Source organism: Rhipicephalus microplus, chromosome X (assembly GCF_043290135.1).
Source record: "Rhipicephalus microplus isolate Deutch F79 chromosome X, USDA_Rmic, whole genome shotgun sequence".
In the NCBI taxonomy this organism is placed as follows: domain Eukaryota; kingdom Metazoa; phylum Arthropoda; class Arachnida; order Ixodida; family Ixodidae; genus Rhipicephalus; species Rhipicephalus microplus.
The window spans coordinates 400,139,109-400,164,513 of NC_134710.1; the positions used below are offsets into that span (position 1 = coordinate 400,139,109).

General features: G+C 44.3%; 1 protein-coding gene across 1 annotated transcript in view; it reads left to right on the top strand.

The window, feature by feature from the left end:
• Positions 1 to 24,878, top strand: part of tok (tolloid-like protein 1 tolkin) — a 746,482-nt gene extending 721,604 nt beyond the window's left edge. The window contains exons 14-18 of the mRNA XM_075880185.1: positions 2,299 to 2,424; positions 20,257 to 20,384; positions 20,513 to 20,668; positions 21,365 to 21,673; positions 24,355 to 24,878. Of these exons, the coding sequence (XP_075736300.1) occupies positions 2,299 to 2,424; positions 20,257 to 20,384; positions 20,513 to 20,668; positions 21,365 to 21,673; positions 24,355 to 24,585 (950 nt within the window). The 3' untranslated portion in view covers positions 24,586 to 24,878. The remainder of the gene's footprint in view (positions 1 to 2,298; positions 2,425 to 20,256; positions 20,385 to 20,512; positions 20,669 to 21,364; positions 21,674 to 24,354) is intronic.
• Positions 24,879 to 25,405: the final 527 nt, after the last annotated feature.

Genomic DNA, 25,405 nt, shown 5'->3' on the forward strand with positions numbered 1-25,405 from the left:
CAGTGGATTTGAAAAGAAGGCAGAGTTCAAGGTATAAGCAACCATGCAACTCCGTTTCATAGACTTATTCATAAGCAAACAGAGAAGAAGATGTATTATTCATGGAGTTACTAGATTGACCAATTAATAAGAACATTTCGAATTTGCAAGGCCATTCAAAGAAATCTGAATTGTTCAAATATGAACCTAAATCTAACGGCATATGTTAACTCTACTTTCCTAATTTTGTAGCATGCCTATGCCGTCCTTGGGTGGTACGGAAGGAAGAAGAGCCACACTGCAATGATGGCTGAGCAAGGACAGGCATTCCTTTCTACTCGTCGTTATAGACTGAGAATAAAATTTTTATAACAAATCTGAATCCTCAAGGAAACTCTCCTAAAAAAATCTCAGAAGGTATTGTTTATGACTGCAAAACCCTGGAGCACTCTGAAAAAATTAACAAGCATGCCACCTTGATTTTTGTCATGGTGGACCAGGCTCCCTTACAAGAAAGTGCGGTCTGAACAAAAATACATTTTATTATACGTTTTAACCATTTTCTCAAAGGCCTTTGGCGCTGAGGGTAATTGATGAATACAAAATAAATAATCTCCTTGAGAGAACAGTTTGCTTTCCTTTTGCTTGGCCTTCAAGCCAAAAGCAGGTTACAAGAAAATAAATAATCCTAAATGCAGTGCTCCTGCATATAATTTTTGGTGAATTAGAGAGGTCCTATCAGATACAGAGCAACTTTGAAGCAAGTCAGTAGGAACATTAAACGTTGCGGCAGTTGCTTCTTGAAGCCGCAGGCCGAATTTGATTGGCAAAGTTTGCATAGTAAGTCCAGCTTTAGATGGTGAAATGTCATTGAAGATGAACAGCCGAGGTTCATTTTGTTGAGGACTTCTGTTGTTTGCCTATAGGGGTCGCATTTTGATTGACGTGAAATGGTAGAGGCCCGTGTACTGTCCGTTGTCAGTGCACGCTGAGAGAACATCACATGGTCCAAATTTCTGGAACCCTTCATTACCGCGTCTGTCATAATCATATCGGGGTTTTGGGAGGTAGAACCTCTGATATTCTTATTAGAATTACTGTTTTTCTGAAGTCCACGCAAGAACAAACACTCCGCGTAGCTTCAGCATAGATTGCAGGCAGCGGGCTAGTCCCGCGTTGTTAAGTCGTTATGGCCTATAATATCTATTGTACACTCAACTACAATTCATGTAACGCGTTTGGTTATGCTTTCTGCCTGCCAGGCTCTGCCACTTCAGTCACCATTCGCCTTTGACTGGTTAAGCCATGTTAACTGATTGTTTAAAGTAATAATAATAATAATAATAATAATAATAATAATAATAATAATAATAATAATAATAATAATAATAATGTTAATAATAATAATAATAATAATAATAATAATGTTGTTGTTGTTGTTGTTTTTCTAGCGGGACAGACGGTGAGGAGGAAGGGAGGATCATCGCAGGAATTGTAGCTTTACAGCTGCTGCTAGTAAACATTGTAGGAAGCCCCAAGACATTCAACGAGAGACATGAGATACACACAAACACTGTTTCCTTTTGGCCCACCACGCGCTCGTCTTGAACATGCTCCTCAAGACAATAATTTTATTTATTATTTTTCGTGTCTTGTAGTTCCCGAAACGTGACCACTGCAGCCGATGCTGAAACCAGCTATCGCGTTTTAAGAGATGATTGCCGCTAAAAATATTTACTCAACACGTGAAAATACACGAACACGATGGCAAACGGGTGACTCATATCTGTGAAAGTATTTTCGTAACCACCAAGCAGTGTAGATAAGATATATGTGTTAAGGCCAGCATCGAGGAAGCCATGATCAGTTCGGCCGAATAAATGCATACACAGTGAAAATATTTTACTGTTCATTACCCCGTGAACATATCTGCGCGTTGCAAGGTCAAAATATGCACATAAATAAAAATTCAAACAAAAGAAAATACAGACAAAACAACATCGTGATAAGCGACTGATGAGCATTCTTGAAAATCCATGCGAAAGTTTATTGAAGCGTTACTCTGTACGAAACTCGCAAACTCTTCGGCGAAATCCCCAGGGACAAATTCCGATGCATATGCACCCTAACAGCATCCTTGCCAGCACATTTAAAAGCACTCGTGTTCTGTAGAAATTAATATAGCAAGCGTATAAGGTATAGGCCTAGTTTTTGTTGAAAGTTGCTCCAACTGGCGCTTTAGCTTTGAAAGCCTATTCCTTTCGTGTGTAAACGGTGTATAGTAACCGACTACCCTGTCGTTTTCCTCTGTCAACGCAGACAAGGACGAGTGCGCTCACAACAACGGTGGTTGCCAGCACATCTGCAAGAACACTGTGGGCAGCTACATGTGCGCCTGCCAGAATGGCTTCGTGCTGCACCCCAACGAGCACGACTGCAAAGAAGGTAACGTGGTGGCGTTGCAAGTATATACTCCAATACACACCATACAAAATATGGTCACTCATACCTACGTTACACAGGCAAGTTGACCGCAGCTTCGGCCAACCGCAGTTAGCGCCAACCATGGTTTGCTAATGTTACACTGCGCAAAAGCGACCTCCTTTAAAGCGGCCAACCAATGCTTCATAAACGCAGCCATTTTCTCGATTAACCACTAAACCGAGGTTGCCAAGCTCAGTTTCCTACGACCGCGTTTGGCGTACCGTGTAACATAAGCAAACCATGGTTTAGGCTACCTGCGTAACTGTAATAGAACAAAAAAGAGAAAGAAAGGGGAAGGAGCAAGTACTTTTAGCGATGACATCGTTTGTGCGCCTCCGTGCACACTTTTTCTGTGTACACTATGTTATTAATTTCGCCCAAAATGACCGTAGTCGATATGGTCTATACAGAACTTGCGCAAAGAATGTGAGCTGTTTTAATTTGCCAGATCACTCAACGCTGAGAAATCATGATCTATTCACTCCAATTTTTTCAGGCGAAAATATCTTGCAGTGTGATTAGTGGACCCAATTAGGACATGATGATTTTTATCTGTAAAAAAAAACTCTTTCGCAGAAAAAAACAGAGACACAAGAGCAATATCTGTGCTATTAATATTAAAGAAGACCAGGTGGTCGAAATTTCCTGAGTCATCCACTACGGCGTCTCTAATATTCATAGCGTGGTTTTGAGACGTTAAACCCCAAAAATCAGTAAAATGTGTGCTATAATACTTGCTGTAAAAACGGCAAGCTTTGCAAAATATATAACACTTAGGTTTGTTATTTGACATGCGTCTTGTCTGTTCGTGAAGCATGTTAAGGAAAAAAAACGAGTAGGAAAAACGAGAGATAAGAATCAGCTTGGTTTTAGAAATAAAGCGCACTCGGTCAAGTCCCTCGCCTTTATCGTTTCCCCTCCACCTGGCTTGTCAGGGTAAGTCTTTTTGTTTATCGCAGCTTGGAAACCATGTCACACTCGCGCATGAACTGTAGAAGCTCTAGTGTGTGTGCTTGCGCATTAGTCTTGCGCATAGTAACGGAAAGCATGTTTAAAAGTGACCATAAGTGAACAGCAACGTTCCTCCATCATATTTTATCTCATTTCCACTTATATCAGCATAAATACGAGTATTTCTTCGACTACACTTACGCAGTCACCCGCTTGCATATCATATACTGCGTGCCGAAATACTGAAACTTTTTTTCGTGTTTACAATGCTGCTGGTTAGAACCAGGCGATCTTTAGTCGTGAACACTTCATGGTATATCTGGCGCCTTTACTTTGCCTCACCGAGGTATTCAAAGAGTCAGTTCGAGAAACCAAAATTCATCGCCTTCGAGTAGTGCCAACACCACCGAGCTCAGCTCTGCTTGTATTCCGTATACTTCAGAGGAATCAGGCCGCGAAGTCGAATAAACTGGCCAAGACTAACAGCCAGTCATGGCGAGATTGCCGAAGCGAAGGATGTGTGTATTGGCGCAATAAAGTGCTGTATAGCTAAGGTTTGCAACGCTCCAATCTCAAAAACTTTGGAGTTTAGAATATAGACAAGAAATGAAATTCGGGATTTTTCTTTCTTCTCATTTTTTTTACCTGACAGAGGATGGCTTTGTAGTTAGACAATTTTACAACCTCCACTATCATGGCCGGCGTAACGAGCCTTTTTAACCGAAGTGTAAGTTTGTAAGCAAAAATAGTCAAAGTAAAAAACAACAACAACAAGGCGCAACACTTTGCGAACGTAGTAAGGTAACAGTCGTTACTAAATATTTTAATACGACAGTGTTTTGCGTCGTCTGTCGAAAATTTGTTTTCAGACATTTTTTCTTCTGTGCGCATAGTCTACTGCGTCGTTAGTATCAAACCAATCAAAAACTATATTATACGCATCGCTCGACAGCGTCCGTGTAAAAGCGGCGGCTTGATATATTGTCCGTGTTTCTTGTTTGTCGCTGACTTTGTTAACAATTTGCCCGTTCCTCTTGCCCTACTTCGTCGTAAAATCAGCGCACACAACTTTTAAGTGAACTTGCTCCGGTCATCAAATGGTGAAGTCCATTTTTTTCCTTTCCTGCAATTCTCGTGGCAGTCTTGGTAGTCATAACTCGTTCGCCGAAGCTTTTTTTTTCTTTTTCTAATTCCATTGGTGCATTTCACGTTACTTTCGTGTTATGGGCAACGAAGTTGTCTTTAAATTACCTCATTATGTCCCTGCCTGCTAAATATGCAAGCGACGCGTTCTCCGCCAGTGCGTCAACCAACTAAATTAAATTGAGCAAAAAAAAGCAGAAACACTCTGCTTACAACGCAGGTATATGCGCTATCCATCTATGTGCGGCATAGCAACTTGGCTAGTTCTGAAATAAGGTTTTCAAAAGAGGGGGGGGGGGGGTGCTGGGAAATAGAGCAAAATGAAACGCGAAGAAGGGGCATAAAGTTCAAGGGTAGAGGTTCGCAATTTCTACACGGATGAAATTTTGAGGCAATTTAAGTGAGCGAAAAAACATTGGAACCTTTGTTGTTTGCCGTACAAGTGATGTTTTTAAAACTCTCAAAGATAAGAGACAAAGTGTTTAATGACTCAGATTCCCTGTCAGCCATTGTAATTCTTTTGGGCAGCTTTATTTTTTTATTTGACGCTGTATAAATACGAAAAAAAAACGCCGATCATTTTACGTTCAGACAGCGCACATAGCCCCATACTGGACTCCGGGATGATACAACATTGTTCTTCTATTTTGGTCATTATTTTTTCACTATTTGTTTCCGGCCTTCCTTTTTTTTGTCACCGTACCCGCTGTCCTATTTCTATTCGGCACACTGTGTATGTATTATTTTCTTGACAATGTACTGACATAACGACTACCTCAAGAGTAGATATCTTACTATTGTCATTATATATAATAAATTCAAAGGTGAACGGATTGCACAAAAATAGTTAATAATTAACCTTGATTAGGCGGGAGAAGCTTGTGAACATACACTGGTTAAAAGAAGTCAAATCGCGCAGCTCACTCGAACTAACTCATTCACAGGTTACCTCTTATGTATGGTGGACGTCCATAATAACTTAAAGCTGCTGGCTTCCTCCTTAATTACTAAAAATTCAGAGGATGTTCACTTTTAACTGATTAGGTGATGGCACAGATTCACCATTGAATTGCACAACTTGTCACACAACCTTGTTTAAAATTTGAGAAGTCGTAGTACGCAGCTAGAAAATGAAGCCGTTGTGTCCGTAAACTATATCCACATTGGTTGAATCCATAGGGCACCTTTTCTTTCCTCTTATCTTCCTTTCCTCCATTATCCACTTCCCCAAATAGTAAGCAGGCGTTGTGTACTTTATGTGGCAGTTGTGAGCCTCTTCCCTCGCTATTTTCTTCTAGTCGCCGTGTTTTTTATGTGTGTGTGTGTACCCAAATCAATTATTTAAAGCACGTTAAACAACGCCAGTTCGTAGGAATCTCGGAAACTCTCCAAGTGCTACGGCGTCTCTCATAATAATGTCGTGGTTTTCAGACGTTAAACTTTAACATTGTGGTTATTATCACTTTAATATACTTGTTTGTAGATGTATATTATCAAGAACAAAATAGTGGAATAAATAAAAGAAAGAGACAGGGAGGTTAACCTAGAAAAACTGGTATGCTACTTTGCACCGGGGTTGCGAAAAAGGGTCAGAAAGAGGAAAGAGAGATATAAAATAAATGAGAAAAAAACATCACTTGCGCCCACATTTAGAGAGTTCCGATCACAGTCGTTTGGACAGGCTGGTTGAACGCAAGAAGTGCAGGAGCGTCTTCAAATGCTTCTTCTGTGACATAAAGTGCTGTCGGTGGCGCAGGATTCTTTTTTCAGAAAGAGTCTGGTTGTCCAGTTCGTCTTGCAGAGTGACAGTCTCTGCGAAAAGTATTGTGGGCATTCACAAAAAATTTGCCTAGTTGTTTCGTCACTGTCGCAATGGTCGCATGCAGCAGTGTGAGCCATTCCTATCCAGAACGCGTACGCATGGGTAAATGCAACGCCCAACCATAATCTGCACAGCATAGTAGCGTCTTGTCGTCGTAATTCCGGAGGAATTCGAAAACTGAGAGTTGGGTCGAAGGTACATACTCGTGCATGTGTGGAATGTGACTCGTTCTATTGTGACGTGGTGCGCTTGCAAGCAAGCATGCGGAGTTTCCGTGCGGCGTTTCCGTGCGGCGTCAGTTCTGGGGAGCGCAATCGATATTTGATCGCTTTCAGTATGGGCAGAACGGGCAGCTCGATCGGCCCGTTTATTGCCGATTATTTTAGAATGACTTGGAAGCCATTGAGAGGCTATTTCATGTCCTTTTTCAATGAAATGGTGAGTCTCTTTTGCAATCTCGAATACTAGCCATTCGTATGGGCCGTGGCGTTAAGGTGATAGAACAGATTGCAGTGCCTCGTTTGAGTCACTGAAAATTTTCCAATTTTGTGGGTGTTGATCGCTGATGAATCGCCACGCGGCACAAAGAGGGGTGAGCTCTGCTCCCGTTGATGTCGTAAGATGGGAGGTCTTGAATTTTCTTGTTGTGTTTTTTATTGGTATAACAAATGATGTCGTTGAACTCTTCTGTAAAACAGGTAGTGCACAGGTAGTGCAAAAGGCAGTGCACAGTATGCGAATCCCCATAGAAGGGTTCTAGTCGTGCCGGAAAAAACCCTCACGCTTAACTCAAACGTGGATGTCTTCGACACTTTGTCAAAGGGAGCAGGAGGAACTCTTCGTACGGGAATCGCTGGGTGCCCGTGTGACGCCCTTCCACAGGTTTCACTAGAAGAGCTGCCATACGTGTTGGTTTTTCTTTTTTTTTTTATTCGAGGAGCTCAGCGCTTGGGTACTTTTGTTGCATTCTTTGTTTGGCCAGAACATTAGTAATCTTATCTGGCTTGGCTGAGGCGTTTGGCGTTTAATGCACGACCTTCATTGGTGTTTGCCGTCCGTGTGTTCCGTTCTCTTTATTTGTCAGTGGCAGGGTTTGCCAGATTTGTGGAGCATATATGTTTTCGTGGACGCACAGGAAAGATATATTGAACTCAGGCCATATCCACCTTGACGAAATAAAAGAAACCTATATGGAACAACGGCGAACTTTCACCGTTTATTTGATGGAAACCAGCTCCAAATACAAGCAAAGTGTCCTGCTTTGCTTTAAAAGAAGCATAAAACAAAGTTTAATATACAGGGCATAGGAGCTAACTGTTCGGCCAGTTAAAGCATCACGAACTTCAAAGATGGGGTACCAACGAATACTCATGAATACGTACCAAAGAAGAAGCCGCTACACCCGGGGGTACTCTTGAATTTAAACTGTGTATAATTTGAAAATAAAGCACAGTTGAAAGTCCAGCGTTGCTCCGTGTTTTCAGCATTCTTCTTGTGTACTTGTTTCAAAGTTTTCACTGGCACCCAGTTTTTAAGTTATTATACCGCAATTAGTTAGACAAACTGCCTGGCACGAAAGATGCACGTCTTTGCAAGTATACCTTTGCATAGCTTTGGAAATCTCTGTGTGATAGCGCTCATGTACCCATTTCAGGTGGGAACCTGTATAGAGCGAATTTTTTAACATATGTTTAATCAGGGAGTTGGTCGACATGTGATTGCATGCGGGAAGAAGTGAAGTGAAGTGAAGTTTATTTCCTTTCATAGAAAGCAGGAATCCAGGGCTAAAGGATGGGGTGCCGGACAAAGGCCTCGGCTCCATTGTACAGTCTGGTGACAGTTAACAAAACAATATGACTACATACTTGACCTAATAAATAGATAAATACGCTACACTTGCAAGTACAACAAAATAAACTGTTCTTAGGCATACAGCAGTGTAAATGTTATACCTAACAGAGACCACAGTGGAGTAAATACTTCCTTGTTTCCTTGTTAAATATTTTCAGTAGAACATCAAAATTAACATTTGTAGACATTTTATTCATAGCCACAGTCACGTGATAAGTTAATTTTTGTTTGCCATAGTTAGTACGCGTCTTAGGGCTTTGTTTTCGAAAATGGTAAGTATCATTAGTCAAAGTATTGCTTTATGTATCTAAATGATTGACTTTAACATGCTACAACAGACGTAAAAAACAGACTTGATTCACTTTAGTCAAAGCGTAGTGACGAAACAATGGCGAAGTGGGAAGATCCTGGGGACTGTCACAATAACCATGATGCATTGCAAAGCTCTCTTTTGAAGTTTTGAAGTACTTGTAGTTCCTGATAGTTAGTAGTCGTAATAGTTCCCCAGACTATAATACAATACGTTAGCTTAGAATATATAGACGCATACTAAATCTGTAGTCTCAACCATATGGGTACAATACTAGTAGTCACCTTGTAGAGACAGCGAACACTTTTGGTTATTTCACACGCTAATTTTGAGACATGCAGGTTCCAGAAAAGATTTTGATGGAACCAGACACCGAAAAATTTTATAGAATCAACCTCATGTATTTTTACGTGTCCAAACTGGATGTCGACTATAAAGAAATCTGCAGTATTAATCGGTCTAAAAATAATGTAGCTGCTTTTCGATAAATTAAAAGGTGGCAGATTCCTCCTACACGTGCTGTATAAAACAAAAGCTGCTATTCCAGGCTCTGTTGTGTTTGCGCGAATGGCTAGTTATGTGTGTTCATAACGAGACATAGTGATATTTGCTGCTGGAGCACACCGCTTCAATTGCCTTATCAATGCTACCGCCATGTTTCCAAACAAGGCCTGACTTGATATTGCCGCTCTTTTAATGTGTCCTGCCTCAAAGCGTATGTCTACACGTTTTCACATTCATCTAAAGTATTAACGCTAATGCAGCGTCAACTCTCACCGCTTCGCTAAGCCAAGGCTCAAGGATCGCAGAATTTAGGACCATGTTTTTTCCCCTCATTTGACCATGACATTTACTCACTCCTTAACTTCGAACTTGTAGTTATTGTGTTATGAATTAGAATCGCTTCGTCCACCCTACGACGAAATTAATGGAAGTTCGGATAAGCGCGTAAAATGTATATCATGCATTTTCACCTATCTGCTCTACACACACAGAGACACACACGCACAACCGTTAAATTTGCAAGTACACGCAAGGAAAGCGACTCCCAAATGAAGCTCCGACTTTTCTTTCAGGCCACTTGAAACAGCATTGCACGCAGGGTGCGCACCCGTACTGTCGCAGCGGTTTCGAGCCCCACGGGCAGCCCCTCCAATCCCCTCTGGTGCTCAGTTCAGCATGGGGCACTGAGTGCCGAAATCAAAATAAAAGCGCCGAACTCCTCTGTCTCCTCTCTACGATGCCGTACATCCCCTTCATCGTGTCGTCAAGTGCCGCCTCTCATTACTTTGAGCACCAGTGCCGTAACCCTAGTCAGCGAGACGCTGGATTTATTATGATAATGGTATACCCGTGCGGACCCACGCACGTCATTTAGAAGCTCGAACGGTGAATAGGCCGGCGGGACGGCAGCAGCGGGCGCCGCCGAAGTTGCAGTATCCTTTCAGGGCAGAGAAGAGGTGAGAAAGGGACATTCTCCTTCCCTGCCTGGTCGCGTGTGTATGTCACTCCCGCCACCTCCGCTTCCTAGCTTGTCGTCCACGTGTGGCACGCCCGTAGCCTCTATACCATTTTTGGCATAGTTCAGCATTGCACCGATTTTATCAATTGCTAAAATGACCCTCACGATTAAAAAAGAAAAAAAAATAGGTAAGGTGAAGTAGGAAAAGGAGAAGAGATACAAAACCGAATTGCACATTCTTACAGGGGTCAAGTGAGGAGGAAGGCCTATGGTAAAGGCCATCTTGGATGCGGAGAAGCTCGCGTCGCTGACTGCGACAGCCTATATCTAGAGAAGGCTGTTACAGCGAATACCAGCGCGAGCTGATTGCGTTTCGCGAAAAGCATGCAGCCCGTATACGTTCCATGGCCCGACGAGAGCGAGGGTTATGTCGCTATTATACGCGCTGTTCTGGTACACTCACAGAATTTGAAGGGGGTACTGCAAGAGCAGAGGGACTGTATTACTCTCCCCAAAGTTCTTTAACTCTTTGGGGTAGTGGAGCAGAGTTCGCCGCGGAACGTACTCTTTCGTTGAATGCAGAGTAAAAGAGATTGCGAACTCTGCAACCCAAGTGGAGTTCCCAATCTATGCAACTCTCGTTCCAATGAGGCGTGAATGGGATATGGCACTCCGTCCTTGCTGACGGCATACAATCGAGCGCCTGTATGTTATCACCGACGCCTCAAGTCAATGTAACTCTCGTAACCATACGCCTCTAAGCGTAGATGGCCCAGATGTAAGTGTAGTGGGTCAAGTAATAGAATGACTTTCATTGAAAACAAAATCATGCTTGTGTGATCATTAACGTTTAGTTCATGAAGCGCCAAACGAACACCTTCGAAGCAAAGAACAGCGGCAACATCTAAAGCGTCGCCAAAAATTAGTTTACCGCACAAATTTTTACTAGAGCAAGGCAAAAGAGTCTGTACATATTAAAAAAAGTAAAAAAAAACTTTCTACAGTGGGATTAGATCTCGCCACCTACGTATAATTAGGCGGGTACTCCACCACTACGCCACGTTGTGCCATGCTCACTGCTGTGTAAAAAAACAGGTTGAAAGAAAACGCGCCGTTCCACTTCACGGGTTACGCGATTTTCGTTTCTAACTAAACCTTGTGTTTTCATAATATGGAAACTACTGGCGTTCACACATTACATGCCACTAATACTAAGACGCCAAGTGTTTTTTTTTTCAAAATTCACAACATGGAAAAGAAAATATGCAAAAATTACCGAGAACATGGGGCACATGATTTACGGTCGAGTGCAGTAGCCGTTACTCGCTTTTTCTGCAGGTTGACGGGCGCCGAAGTTTTATATCGACTGTAATGATCAATAACTACGCGCGTGTTTGATTGAATTAGGAGTATTTTCGTGTGCTAGCGATCATATGCTATAGTGATTTGCATCTGTAAACTGATAACGGGAACTACATCAACATCAGCCTGACTACGTCCACTGCAGGATAAAGGCCTCTCCCATGTTCCGCCAGTTAACTTCATGAACTACATAGCCGATAGCTGAACACTAAATTGCATGTGCACGAAAGTGTTTCAACGTGTTACTTTATGAACACACAGCAAACGACAAGCCTGTGTTTCCACGTATGAGTTTGCGAAGTGCTGATGAGTGCACCCGGCTGCTGTCGGCTGTGACCCGTGTGATGATCATCGATGCGATGAGCATCGATACGACGCGCTTTTTCAGCGCACTCCTTACGCAAGAAACAATTAAAGTTAACCGATGGCAAGGGTCTTCTGTACAGTCATTTTTACTCCTTGGCATAGCACCCTATTAAACCCAGAATTGCCGATGGCATGTATGATGGACTCAGCCGGTAAGCTAGGCTTACATTCGCTAGAAGTTGTACTCGTACGGGTCATATTTATTTGGACCGATCTCGACGCAGGTGGCTCGAGAAGGTTGACGTTTGAGCAATACACACGCCCCTCATTGTTGTAATTAAGTGTAGACGAGGTAAGTAAAATTATAAGCATCGCCAGAGATGTGTTTGAGTTGTGGTTTTGGCGACAAGCGTTTTTTTTTTTTTTTTGGCGTACAAGTACACACCGCTGCATCGCAAGTCGGATCGGACGCCAGATTGTAGCGTTCGTAGGTTACTTTTCGTCCAGACCTGCTGACAGATCTTGCCAACTGAGTTTGTAAGCGCCTAAGTACCTCTCTGAAGCTTGAGCAAAAATGGCTTCTCCGCCCTCAGCCGATATGACAGATTATCAGCTGATAATTGAAAATTAGTATTGGAAACGGCGTTGTATGTCATGTAGTTTTACAATAAAAGGTCGACCTGCCTACAGGGTGCATAAAGATCACCAGATAGTTGCACATGCTAGATGTATATTTGCTCTTCAAAACGCGTAGCAGAAATGTAGCGCCAACCTCACCAGAAAAATCTAGACATCATGAGTATAAATACAGATTGCTGTGTGAACGGTTCTCCGCAGCGCGAGAGGTCTATGTTCAGTGTTGTTGGCTCTGTTGCGTACTATTGTAATGTGCGGGCCAATGCCCGTCTTGCATATGTCACGTAAGCTTCAAGCAATCTATGCAGTTCACTGCTTTTGCGAAATGCTCGACATAATTTTTAAACATTAGTTTTAGCGCAGCAGCAGTGATTCTACTCTTGGAGGAAGTTGATGCACTTTAGCCCCACCACACAGTAAAACTCCGTAAGAGAACAGCGCAACTCCCGCAGAGGGTGTATGAACTGTATTTCAGAAGCGTCACTGTACTCTGGCGAGGGAGCCTGTCCACTCTTGTTCAGCCGGAGTACCAGCACTCTGTCGAGAGAGTGTGCTTACTCCGTGGAGAGGAGAGGTCCCATCACTCCTGAAAAGGGAGTTAATTATAAGACAAGCCTCTCCTCCCGCAAAGACAGTTACCAGCACTCTCTTGGAGCTGTTTCAGTATACGAAACGCGACTACACTCTTAGAAAACGGATGGACTTTCTCTTCATTTAGGGAGGAACAGTTATGTTCCCAATGTTCGTCTTCAAATAGAAAAACGTTGCTCCGTTTGCCACAGAGAAACAAGTTCCTCCCTATGAAACTCGAGGTGGCTGATATCAGGTTAGCGAAGCGAGTAGGCTTAGGAAATGTATCGATTCCCGGCTGATAAGGAGTACACAGCACTGACAGTTACAAAAAAAAGGTCTAGCCGAGCTTGATATCGAACGAAATGGTGATAAAAACAAGCAGACGAACCTGTGATGATGAAAACACCGCGAAAGAGAACGACGGAGAAGTAGGTTTTGTTAGGCCAGCGAGGCGACGTTCACTTTGAAAGACACGGATATTGCAGCAGAGTTCACACCCGAAGAGTGCATGCAAGGCCACGCGTTTACGGGTCCGCAGGTCACGAGATGTGCCTCCAAACTGTAGACTAGATCACAGCGAAACCATTCCGACTCACTAGTGCAGTTTCGATACATAGATGTTCAACGTTATATGAGTAGCTGGAGGTGTGAGAGCTTCACAGCAGTGAAGTAGGTGGTAGCTGGCGACATCTAGACCGACTGAACAATATTTAAAAGAGGTTCCTGCGGCAACGTACGTTGTCATACCCACAATCACGGCTCCCTTGCGGATAGTTGGCGACTCAGCCCATTCAGGATTATTCACTGACACCAGACGCCGAATACATGCTGATGCAATGCATACAGCTACACATGCACACAAAGACACATACTACAAATATAGCGTTAACTCAATGAACAAGAGTACAATCACCCATTCTCCACAGGGACACACACTTAAACGTGTTTTTTTTCTTTCTTTATTGCACTTCGACGTATTTACTCAAACCGTACCACGAAAGCGCACAAGCTTATATAGCAATGAATTTCGACTGACCATAGTGGCACAGGTTACAAGTGAATTTTCGTACACTTTTTTTACGCTTTGTGGCCATACCACAACATGCGCACACGTAAATATGTTGTGTCTGATGCTTAGACAAACGGAAGTTTATCAACGGTTGCACAATGATGAACGGAATAATTACTAGAGCTTATCAGGTTTTTGCGAAAACGATTTCCCCAAGCCATGCATAGAATGACAATGGCATCCTGAACGCTGCGCCGTCTCTCGACCACGGCCACAGTTTTTTTTTTCTTAAGCTTCCGAGAACGCAAACGCTTGCCACGCGCTAGCCATTTCGGAGGTCACGTCTTTTTTTTTATTCTTTCACTCCTTACTCGGAGAGGGCGCAACATGCAGACCAGACTTTGTCTCCGTCGTGATAGGTGTTCTGTGGTCGCGTCGACCTCGTTTAGTTGTTTCGTGTTATCGTTTGCTTATATTCTTTTTACTTGCTTACCACAAGTGCGACCATTAGTCATGGATACAGTACACCACTAGCCCTTCAATGACAATGTTTTGACGCGGTAACGACCATCCGAACAGTGTATACGTACGTTACAACGCGGGTCTTGCGAGAGAAATAGGCGATGACCTCGCATTCGATGGTATTTTTCGTGAGTGATGGCAGTGACTTTTGGCGTCACGACAGCTCTATTACTTGAGTGGAGGAACTAGCGCTGCAGTGCGAAAATTTACTACAAGGTTATAGCATGCTGTGCCTACATACTTTTCTGCTTCAGATGCCTCTCGTGAATAGCCTCGCGTGTCAAATTTCAGTCATAGTGCGTGCCACAATTTTGTTGTTAGCGCTGTGGCTGTGGTAGTTACTATTACTCTGGATTTGGAATACTTTTTTCACAAAGGTGAGTGAGTGTTAGTACTGACCTACTGTGCACACCTGTTACTAGAAGTGCATTGTGTATTGAGTTTCTCACGATAAAGGAGAATCATGGACGAGAAAGGCATATTGCACGCGTGCGTAATTCCGTCTTACCTCTATGTGCTGGCATTGGCAATTCAAAACGCATGCGATTGAGAACTTGGTTTAACTGATAGAAGTCAATGGTTTACTTTTCACGAAAGTGTAGTTATGATGATGTTCAAAACGTTTCTGATGGTTGTAACCCAGTCTGGCGAATAAACGCTCGGTGAAACTTCGCACCCTGTTTCCCTTTTAGCTTTAACCTGCCGTGGTAGCATAGCCTTATTGAGTGCCGTGTGACTATGCTGGAGGACGCAGGTTCGACTTCCGGCCACGGCGGCCGTATTTGAAGGGGGGGTAAACTGCAAACAACGTCTATATTGTGGTAGCGGCACGTATAACTCTATCAATTGTATATGATCTTGCTTTCACGCATGGACTGTACAGTTGTATCAGGTGTCCTAGAATCTTGGAAAATGAAGTGTGATGCTTTTTTATGCGCCTCTTGGAATTCATGAGTGCTGTTGGTGCCCCGTGCAAAACTAAAGATGCGTGGGCTTACTAAGTATATTGGCAACGAAAAAATCCAACATTTGTGTACAGTCTAAGATAATCGATAAAGCAAGACTGGTTAGGAAGCAGAGCTCTTTGTATTCGTGACAAATTGGTAATATGAAACAACACACGAGACACACATGGAAGTGTGCGGAGCATCGTGCGAGTGCCTGGCGATAAAAAACAGATGCTTTTACTCTACATTAATAAAACAAAAAACATCACTCTTGAATTGCTTGCATCAATATTAAGTAAATGTAATCGCTCGCAACTGCTAGGCACGGCGTGCGCATGCGCGCGCGCAAGACCCCCGTGATTGAGGAAAAACTTGAACACTGAAAGAGGAAAGTTGCTCCTTTGGTCCTTTCCGCGAGAGGGCGAGACCATAGAGATTCCTAAAATTAACTAGAGAGCACTCTGGCGCTGTGATCGTTCAGCGACCATGGGAATGATGGGTAGTACACACATTTGCCTAGTCTTTGTACTTGCGGGTGGCGAATCGTACTTGCGGCTTCGTTTATTGCTGTGTTTCGGTTGTGTTTCGAAAGAAAGATTGAATCCTTTTGAACTTCGTGAGCTGATTAGGAAAGTAAGACTAAAAATTAAAATGGTGAAGCGCAACCACTGAACGTTCGCTAATACTTGTTTCGTAAGAAAACAGCTTCAAGCCACACGAACACACACGGAGCCAAAAGCAGGCCAGAAGTACGAATATTAGACAAATGTGTGTACCACCCATCATTCCCATGCTCGCTGAAGCGTCGTGCGTTGCAGCTCCCATAGACACTAGCGCCAGAGTTCCCTCTAGTAAGTATTGTAGGAAACTCTAAAATCGAGACAAGTAAAGCGCCCGAAAGGGAGAAAGTCGCTGCGCCGAAGAATGGAAAAACGGCCTCCGTTTCTCCATTCTCGCTCGCCTTTTTTTATAGTGTACCCCAAAGGCGCCTCCATCTCTCTTCTAATCTTGCGAAACAACGCGGAAAGCAGTTTGTCCTCGAATCCATTATTCAAGCCGCCATGAATCGCTCATCTGGTCTTCTGAGCGGAAGCATGGATCTCATTTCTCCTGTTGATCTTGTCTTTCGTGCGTTCAGTGCAGGTATAGTATACAAGTCGCATGGGCGTGTATGCCCGTATGTTCACTGCTTCTACAGCTGCCTTACTCATCTAGTTTGACGAACTATCACTGGTACTGTCTCTTAAAGCGGGCTTGATATTGCGTTAAATGCACTTTCTGACCGAGATCGCTGCCGAAGCTTGTTAGCGTAGGCGATTGGCCTCAACTCGATAGGGAAACCTAACGTGAACATGAGGTGAGTCATTACGTCGAAGCCTGTGTCCAAACGCGTTGCCAGTTAAATGAGCGCTGTTCCTGCATCAGCGAAAGCATGCCTACAGTTACACTTCTTGCACAACGCGCGTCGATAGTATGCTTCAGTCTCTAAGGAAAAAAAAAACAGTTTTTCCTTACTGTGCTGCACAACCAAGTGTCACTGATACAATCACCTACTTTCTTTTTTAATGAGATAACCCTCCGTTTGTTGAGGCTTATCACAAGTGAATATATTAATGGTTTCTGTTGTACTGCGCCGTAAAGAAAAACTGTTTCTAGAAACATGGCTCTGATAAGTAGAGATGTTGTCTTGCCACTGCTGATTAGGGCTGTATAATGATGTGCATTGTGCCTGTGTGTGCCACTCGGCTGTGTATATATTTAAGGACATTTCTGAATAAAGCTTAGTTGCGAGTTAGAGCCATGTCCTATCTTTCTGTGTTCTTTCCTGTCCTCGTCAATTTCGCGCTTCCAAGATTTCAGTCTACGAGGCGTGTATAAACGAATAAAACTACACTTGGTGTCATGCAACACGCAAAACTCAGCAATACAGGAAAACGTCTTGCGCAGTCATCCACCTGCGAGTAAATTTTACTACCCAGAGGTCGAAATTCAGTTGTGGTGGGTAAATTGTGCGAGATTGTACGACGAAAACCTAGCCGTGATTATTTCTCGAAACGGTGCCGTAATAGCGGAGTTAGGCGCGTTTCATCATCGAAAGAGCGACGATTTCTCTTTTCACTCTCTTCTGCCCTGCCCTCTATGGTGTCTTCTCCAAAAGCCGTCTTGCCCTATCTTCGAGTGAGTGACCTTCCCAATCTCGCGTGGCATACGTCTCCGCTCACGCGCTGCTTACAACACAATCTACTTCCGGTTGCCGCGACTTCGTATCTCCGTCCACTCCGTCAACTGCGTGTTTGTTGGCGCACTGCAGCTGCCTATGGCCCGTGCTTATACGAATCGTGCCGGTATGGACCCCACGTTGCGCGCACGCCGTCCAAAGGTCGCCTTTACGATGGTCTCCAAGCACGCGTGCGGGCAGGACGACAAAGAAGTGGCGCGGACAGCTGCTTGCAGACTAACCGGAACTCGTAGGCTCTTGCTCGACCAATCACAGCCTATGTGTGGCAAGCGTGGATATTTGAACAGTGCGTCAGAGATATTCATACGGCGCGTCACGCTGAGGCCCGAAAGGCCCGAAAAAGGAGGAGGGATGGTTTCTTGTAATTGGTGGCGCGCCGGCGGCTCATAGCACAACCACGTGTAGACTCGTTGATCGCGACGGCACACTGCATATGATCCGTGTGTTCACTTGAAATGTTTGAAAAAATATCGCAGGTGGTTCACGGGCCCTTTAAGCTAAAACTGTTTTGCTGCCTGCCACGGTGGTCTAATGAAGGCAACCGGCTGCTCACCCGCAGGTCATGAGATCAAATCGAGGCTGCGGCAGCCGCATTTTATTTGGAGGCGTAGGTTCTTGGTGCACTTGGGCTTAGATTTAGGTGTACGTCAAATATTCCGAAGTAGCCAAAACTTTCGGAGCCCTCTACTACGGTAGCTCTCATAATCATATGGTGGTTTTGGGACATTAAACCACAACAATTATTGTTCAACTGTTTAGCTTGTCTCGCAATATTTCAAAAGTACTGGAAGTGAAAGAATAGTAGTAATCCTTTCTTTGGTGCCGTTAGTATTTTTTGATATTCTGGATGAGTACGTTCATACAATACATGAAGTTACCGTGTTCGTCGCTTCCCATGTTGCTGGGGGCATGCTTTTGAGCATTCACGCCTAACTGTCGTAGTATACAGTTTCAGTAAGTGGCTATGTCAGTGACATATATTATGAGCACTTGGCTTTAGATGCGCCTCTCAATTGCTAACGTCTGAATATTTTTTCTGTATGCTGCTAATGAACGGGTCAAATAAGTTGTACCGCCAAGATGGCGCACTTTGCATTTTCCTAATGTTTACCGTGATGAAACTGCCATCGATTTTTTTTTGTCATTTGCTTTTTTCAACTTGCAGCTTCGTAATATCTTCTAATGCTACGTTGAATATTCCCGCTAGATGCTTGTCGCTTTAGTTATTAAACAGTGTTCTCTGTGTGCAGCAGAACCGTTAACCCAGGCTCCTAAGCGCATACCTGTCTTGCGCCCTGTTTACAAGATGCGTAGTGTGCTCCACGTTTGATAGCCGCGCCAGATGCCGCTCACTACCATACATTGAGAGATATTTAACTTGGTCAGAGCCGAGACCTGCTTCACTAAGCGTTTTCCCGCGGGGAAGGTACGCTGAAGTGTACGGCCTTATTTCGGTGATCTGCAACCTTGGAACGATAGAAGCGCCCCGCCCGACGCTGATTAAGAAGAACGTAACAATTTTGGGCCCGTGCATAAAAAGCTGTTTATTAACCCGGAAAGCTTCGAGGCCAGAAAGTTTGGATGAAATGCGTACCCAGCACGATGCTGTATCATTTATCACTTAAGGAAAGAGCGAGGTGTTCAGCATATATGTTTGTTTTGGTTTGTGACGCAAAAGCATCCTAGGTACTGATGCACTAAAAACAGCTGCGTTCTGGAGTGCGCATGGGCCAGGAAGCGTAAACTTAGACACTGCAGTTGAGTTTGAATAGCAAAAGCACTTGCGCAAAATGCAGACCTGATCTTCTATCCTCTGAACCTCTGGCACTGTTTCGTTCTTTTCCTATAGTTCCACGATGCGTTACATGTCTGGAATTGATAAGGTAAGTACGTGATGCAGATGTTAGAAACACATGACAATTTTGTTAGGGTTTTAACTGATCACTTTATAAAACTCGGCTACCGGCACAAGTGATATTTTTTGTTTAAATACCCGAACATACACTCAGTGCACTTTGTGCTTGCTGTTGGTATTGTGCAAGATATTCTTCTTCACGCTTCCTTCAGGGTAAGTCGTTGGGATCACTAAAGCCTTAATGATGCTCTCGAAAAATATTCTTCGAGGACACTTTCTGAAAACTTGGTTTAGCACAACTATTGCATCGGAGTCGAACGCCCTGTAAGCCCATGTGCTCAAAATCGGGTGTTCTTTAAAGAACACCGGGTGGTCGAAATTTTCGGAGTCCTCCAGTACGGCGTTTTCATAATCATATGTTGGTTTTGAGATGTTAAACCCCACATATCAATCTATCAAAACTCATTCAAGCGCCAGTATGATTGCGGCAACAGGTGTGGAGCGATTCCAAGTGACACAGCTTTTCATCTTTATATAACGGTTTTCATAATGCGTCCGCCTTCGCTGATTTTATTTCATGCACTGTGAGCAGCCACAGGATTCTATTACAAACTATTATATTGTAGTCGGATTTTTTTTAAAGTACCAGTTCAGTTTAGGAACATCTATAATGCTTTTTTATGACATGAATAGGTGTCGGCAACAATCATAACTTCTCCAAGGAGTCAGAGGTGCAGCTTTATGACCCACCAGACAGCGTGTGCGTTAATGCTTTCTTTCTTTTTTTTTCTTTTACGTTACGCAGGAACGTGCACACACCAGATCAGCGCCCCACTTGGCGAAATCAACAGTCCCAACTACCCTGACGCCTACCCGAGCAGAAAGGACTGCGCCTGGCTCTTTACCACCACTCCGGGACACCGGCTCAAGCTGGTAATGCATGCCGCGTGCCTTCGTGTAGCATGCACCTGCCGCAGCACTATGCTACGTGTGGTCGCTATCGCGAGTGTGGTGGCGCTCAGGTGGGAAAGTTTTTGTTCTGTTTTTTTTTTTTTTGACAGATTTTCAACGACTTTGAGCTGGAGCCGCACCAGGAGTGCGCGTATGACCACATCTCCCTGTACGACGGCGACAGCACAGACGCCCCGACGCTGGGTCGCTTCTGCGGGGCCAAGGTGCCCCACCCCATACTCTCCACCACCAACCGCATGTACATGGTGAGACCTTCTACACATGTTTATCTCTCTACATGGCAGATGGGGGTTCATAGAACTCGCCGCTGTCAGGAAAAAAATCAAGTGCAGTCGATACTTCCAGTGCGACCTAGTGGATGCCACTGTCGTTATTGTCGCGACTGATTTAAGTATGTTGGTCAAGGGTAAGTATATAGCTTGCAGGCAACTGTCGTGCTTAATTGCGACAGCTTTACAGATCATGTTGGAAGATTTGGAGCACTTTTCTCCACCACGAAGCGCTGCACCATGAGTGCTCTATAGGATCTACATTCGGACACACGCGCTCAACAGCGCGAAAACACTTTACTGATTGGCCGAGCATTTGGGGGAGAGGGGGTCACTTTCTTGAAATCTTAAGGTCATTTTTTCGAATTCATTTTCTTGAGACAAGGCAAAGTATCAACATGACATCCGTGTATTTTCTTGATTCTTCTTGGCTCCATCTGTAAATGAAAGCAATGCAATGGGAATAATCAAAGCGACTGCAGCGAAGACGCAAGTCTCCTATTTTCGTGGTACTGTATGAGTAGGCCACTGCGCAAGCCCAGGGATGAAGTCTAGTTTTTTTTTTTTCTGTCTCGTTTATTCTGAAACTTCTGCAACGACGCCCCATCCGCTTTGACCATCCTCAGATGGCTCTTCCACTGAAGGTGCTTACGCCTCTGGTTCGTTGCGCAGGTGTTCAAGAGCGACGCCTCCGTGCAGCGCAAGGGCTTCAAGGCGTCTCACTCGACGGCCTGCGGAGGGCGGCTGCTGGCGACCGGGCGCACCGTGGAGCACCTCTACTCCCACGCCAAGTACGGCGACCAGAACTACGAGAACCGCGAGGACTGCGACTGGCTCGTCGAGGCCGAGTCCGGTCACGTGCGCCTCCGCTTCCTCACTTTCGAGCTGGAGCACGAACAGGACTGCGGCTACGACTTCGTTCAGCTCTTCGACGGCTACGACGACTCGGCGCCCCAGCTGGGGAAGTTCTGCGGGAATAAGGTTGGCGCCTTGTCCTGTTTTTTCTATTAACGCGCGTACGCTCTGACTGCGCCCGTTACATCAACTCGCGAACGCTGGCTTTTCAGTGAACGGTCGTCTTCATCCTCTTTATTCGTGTGGGACAACAAGGTGTATTGTACATGGTGCTCGCTGCTTTGTTACGTGCTCCCTGCCTTGGCAGCCTTCATTTAGCGCCATATATTTCCTGTTTTTTTTGCATTTAGTTTGACGATAGCATGGTATAATATTTAGAACTTGCAATATATTTCGTGGTCATTTTATGTCAATAATAATGTATTCAACTCCTCCATTTTTTGATTGTATTGACGATATTTATATTCTCTTGTTATGCTTGTACGTGTTTGCTTTTACTGTATTCTTTTGTTATTTTTTGTTTGAAAAATCATTGTACTGCTCAATTGCCACGCTCACAAAATAGAGTAGCAGTATTGTAAATCATTAAAATGAAAAATTATTTCGCCATTTACGTGGGCCGTAATCTCACATTGCTAACAGTTTGAGTATGAAGGATATAGTTGGACAAACAACCGACCATCCCTTCAGCAAAATTGACGGAAGAAATGGAAAGACCGAAAATGCCCGCCTTATGTGAATAGAACTTGCCGTTGCAGCGTAGCTGGTCCCGTGTCATTTAGCTAAGTATGATGCTCAAATACCTCATTTTATATAATTTGTGGGGCTGTGCAAAATATTCAAGAAGTTCCGTGACGCGAGAAGGCTTTCCGCGTGGTTGCACTAGTTCGCGCTCGTCCAGCGCCAGCCTGCTCTTGAGGTGCCGTTGAACGGGCTACAGAAACGTAAAACGAAAAGCAAGAGGCTGAAGCTGGTTTAAAACGGCATGCTAACAGCTGTTTACCACAGTTTGTTTATCCTGACAGCTAGGAAAGGAAAGATGTTTTTATTTATTACTCAAACTCAATATACCGGCAATTCAAGTGATAACTGCTGAAAATGCAGCACTAGTTCTTGGTGCGAACACGAGTCTAAGAAGGCGCACTATAGTTTCCACTTTGTTGAAAGCTGAGAGAAAACGATTGCTGCCATGTATGCAGGGTGGGCTTTTTTCTTTTCGAAACACAGATGTTTGAATATGCTACAGTAAGGCAGCTGTAGAGTTCGCACATGTTGAGGTGAAAGCAAGTCCTTAGCTAAAGTTATGTCGTAAGTACCATTTAACAAAATGTTGTTATTATCAACTTGATGGCAGTTGTTTAAAAGGAAAAGTTAATTGTAAGCTCTCACAATTTAGAGCATTCCCCCTTGAAAAAAATAGATCGCACGTTTTTCACATAATAATCGTCCAATTTAAGTCTCTAATCGAGGCGATATCGAAAACGAGGACGCCCAGGAAGGCGACCGCGTTGTTACTTCGTGTCGGAACGTACCGGACGAAGAAGTGTCGAAGTTTGAATAAATGCACGTCGCAGCAGAATTTGACCATAAACGATGACAAGTCGTCGGAAACACCAGCGAAGCAGGTGTTCCTTGTGTGTGATGTGTGGGGCTCATCTGTTTAATGTTTAAACTATAAACAAGCTCGAATCACTCTTCCGCCTGTCGCTTTGTTGGCAAGAATATATGCCGCAATGGCTTCCCCTGAGTTCTATATTTCACAGTGAAAGAAAAGATGGTGATTACGATTCACTTGCGCACAGCGCGATAGAAACGAATGAGCACCAAACAAGGTGAAGGTTTTCCCATCTGTGCATGAGATGTGATGCAATTTGCGCCTAGATACTTCCTCAAAGCGCCGTCATTTGGTTTTGTCTCTTTTCATCGCGGAGCATTCGAGTCTAACATAAGGGGGCTGGCAACTTTTCCTGCTCTCGGGTTTTTGAAATTCGGTGATAAATTTGTGAAATTACGTGCTACTTTCAGAATTTCTACAGTGTAGACGTAGCGTATATTTTCATGCTCTGCAGCTTCTCTATATAAACAACCTACCTCATATTGATAATATAAATGTTTGCTGAGAAGGTTTTTTTTGTTAATGTTATTTAGTTATTTCAGGACAAGATCACCTGTGGCAAGGTATTTCAGACTCGAAGTAAAGTATTCCTGTGGAGAGAATAGGTACCATACTAAAATAGCTCTTTATTTAAAAAAATACTTGCGTTGTAAAAAAAGACACGAGGTAGCTGTGTTTACAAAGCATTCGACAAGCTCATCGTATGCGTCACATTAGTTTTTCAGTATCGGCATTTTGCTGGTCAAGGCATGATAATTGCTTGTGTAGCAATGAATCGATCACCTCGATAGTGGAAACACTGTCTAACCACAGCTTTCCAATTAAGCTAAAGCTTCCGACACGCGTTTCTGGAAGGCGTACAGTGTACGTACATTCAGTGCAGTGGCGTTCACAACTTTCGTTCACCGATCTGAGAAATACCTATAGCGTTCAGGCTACGTTCAAAAAAAAAAAGACAGTGCTGAGAAAGACTACATCTGCCGTATGCCATTCAAAATGCCTGGTGTCTTGTTGGCTTAGTGTCTAGCGCTGATTTCTGTTGATCAAGGTGCCCACACGTTCACTAAATCCTTTTCGCATTTCATCTTATAAGCAACGTGCACGTAACTCTTTTTCGTATAGCTGCTGCACTAAACCCGCTCGCGTACGTGAATGCGATTTGACTGATCTTCGTTACCCGGTTTGTTCGCAGATGCCTGGCGAGTTCACGTCCAGTTCGGGCTCTCTGCTGCTTCGCTTCCGCTCGGACGACAACATCAACGCCAAAGGCTTCTCGGCCGCCTACTCGGCCGTTGACACCGTCGAATTCGGCCAGCAGCATGCCCCCGCGGCGCCGCCGTTCCCGGCTGGCGCTTCTGGCTCGTTCTCCGAAGTGCGCGCACCGCACCGCCGGGAACGAAGGCTCAGACTGCATCGCCACTGAGGCACGCGCATCGGCACCACTACCACTGGCAGAGAGCCATACACACACTCCACAATCATCCCCGCCTAGATCACGCGTCTTATGCTTTACACGCTCTTTGGACGTCACCCTTTTTTTTCTACTTATTTAGGTCACCACCCGCGAATGGTGCATCCAGCGCGTGTGCGGACTTCTCAGTGTACCGTGATCGGTGCGGGAATCCTGGGGGCGGCCGCGGCCCTTTGTCCCCACGATAAAAGGCGTTGTTTCTGTTACGCTCGTGAGCAATGCGGAAAAGCGTGTATGTGATGGAGTAGCGCTGTCCGTCCGCATCCGCCGCAGAGACGGGAAGCGTTCGTTGTCCTCGCCGTCGCAGGGGCGATTCTTCCTGTGATGCTTCTTTAATTTATTTTATTTTTCTCGTCGACTGCTCTCGAAGCTACATCTCCGCTTGTCTCTCGTAGGCTTTGCTTTAGAGCAACCTGAAGTGTGTTATCGTACGTACCCAGCTCTCAGCAGCCGTCGCTATTTTACACGCGATTGGTACGAAGTTAGTACACGATTGAAGATGTCACAGTAACGTTTTTTAGTGATGGTTTGAATAATGTCGCATGGTCAGAGAGGAAGGTTACTGCACAGCCCGACAAGGCAGCTTTGTGATTTTATGTTCTGCATGTGCATGCGCTCGTCTGTTGCCCAGGTGCTTTCTTTTTTTATTTCATTTTTCTGTCTTGTGTTTAACATGACCTTTGCTCTGGATCATTGTGCCGATACCTTTGATATGAGTTGAAGAGTATTCGCAGCCTGCGCCGTTTAGCTTTGACATGCACATCAAGAGAGC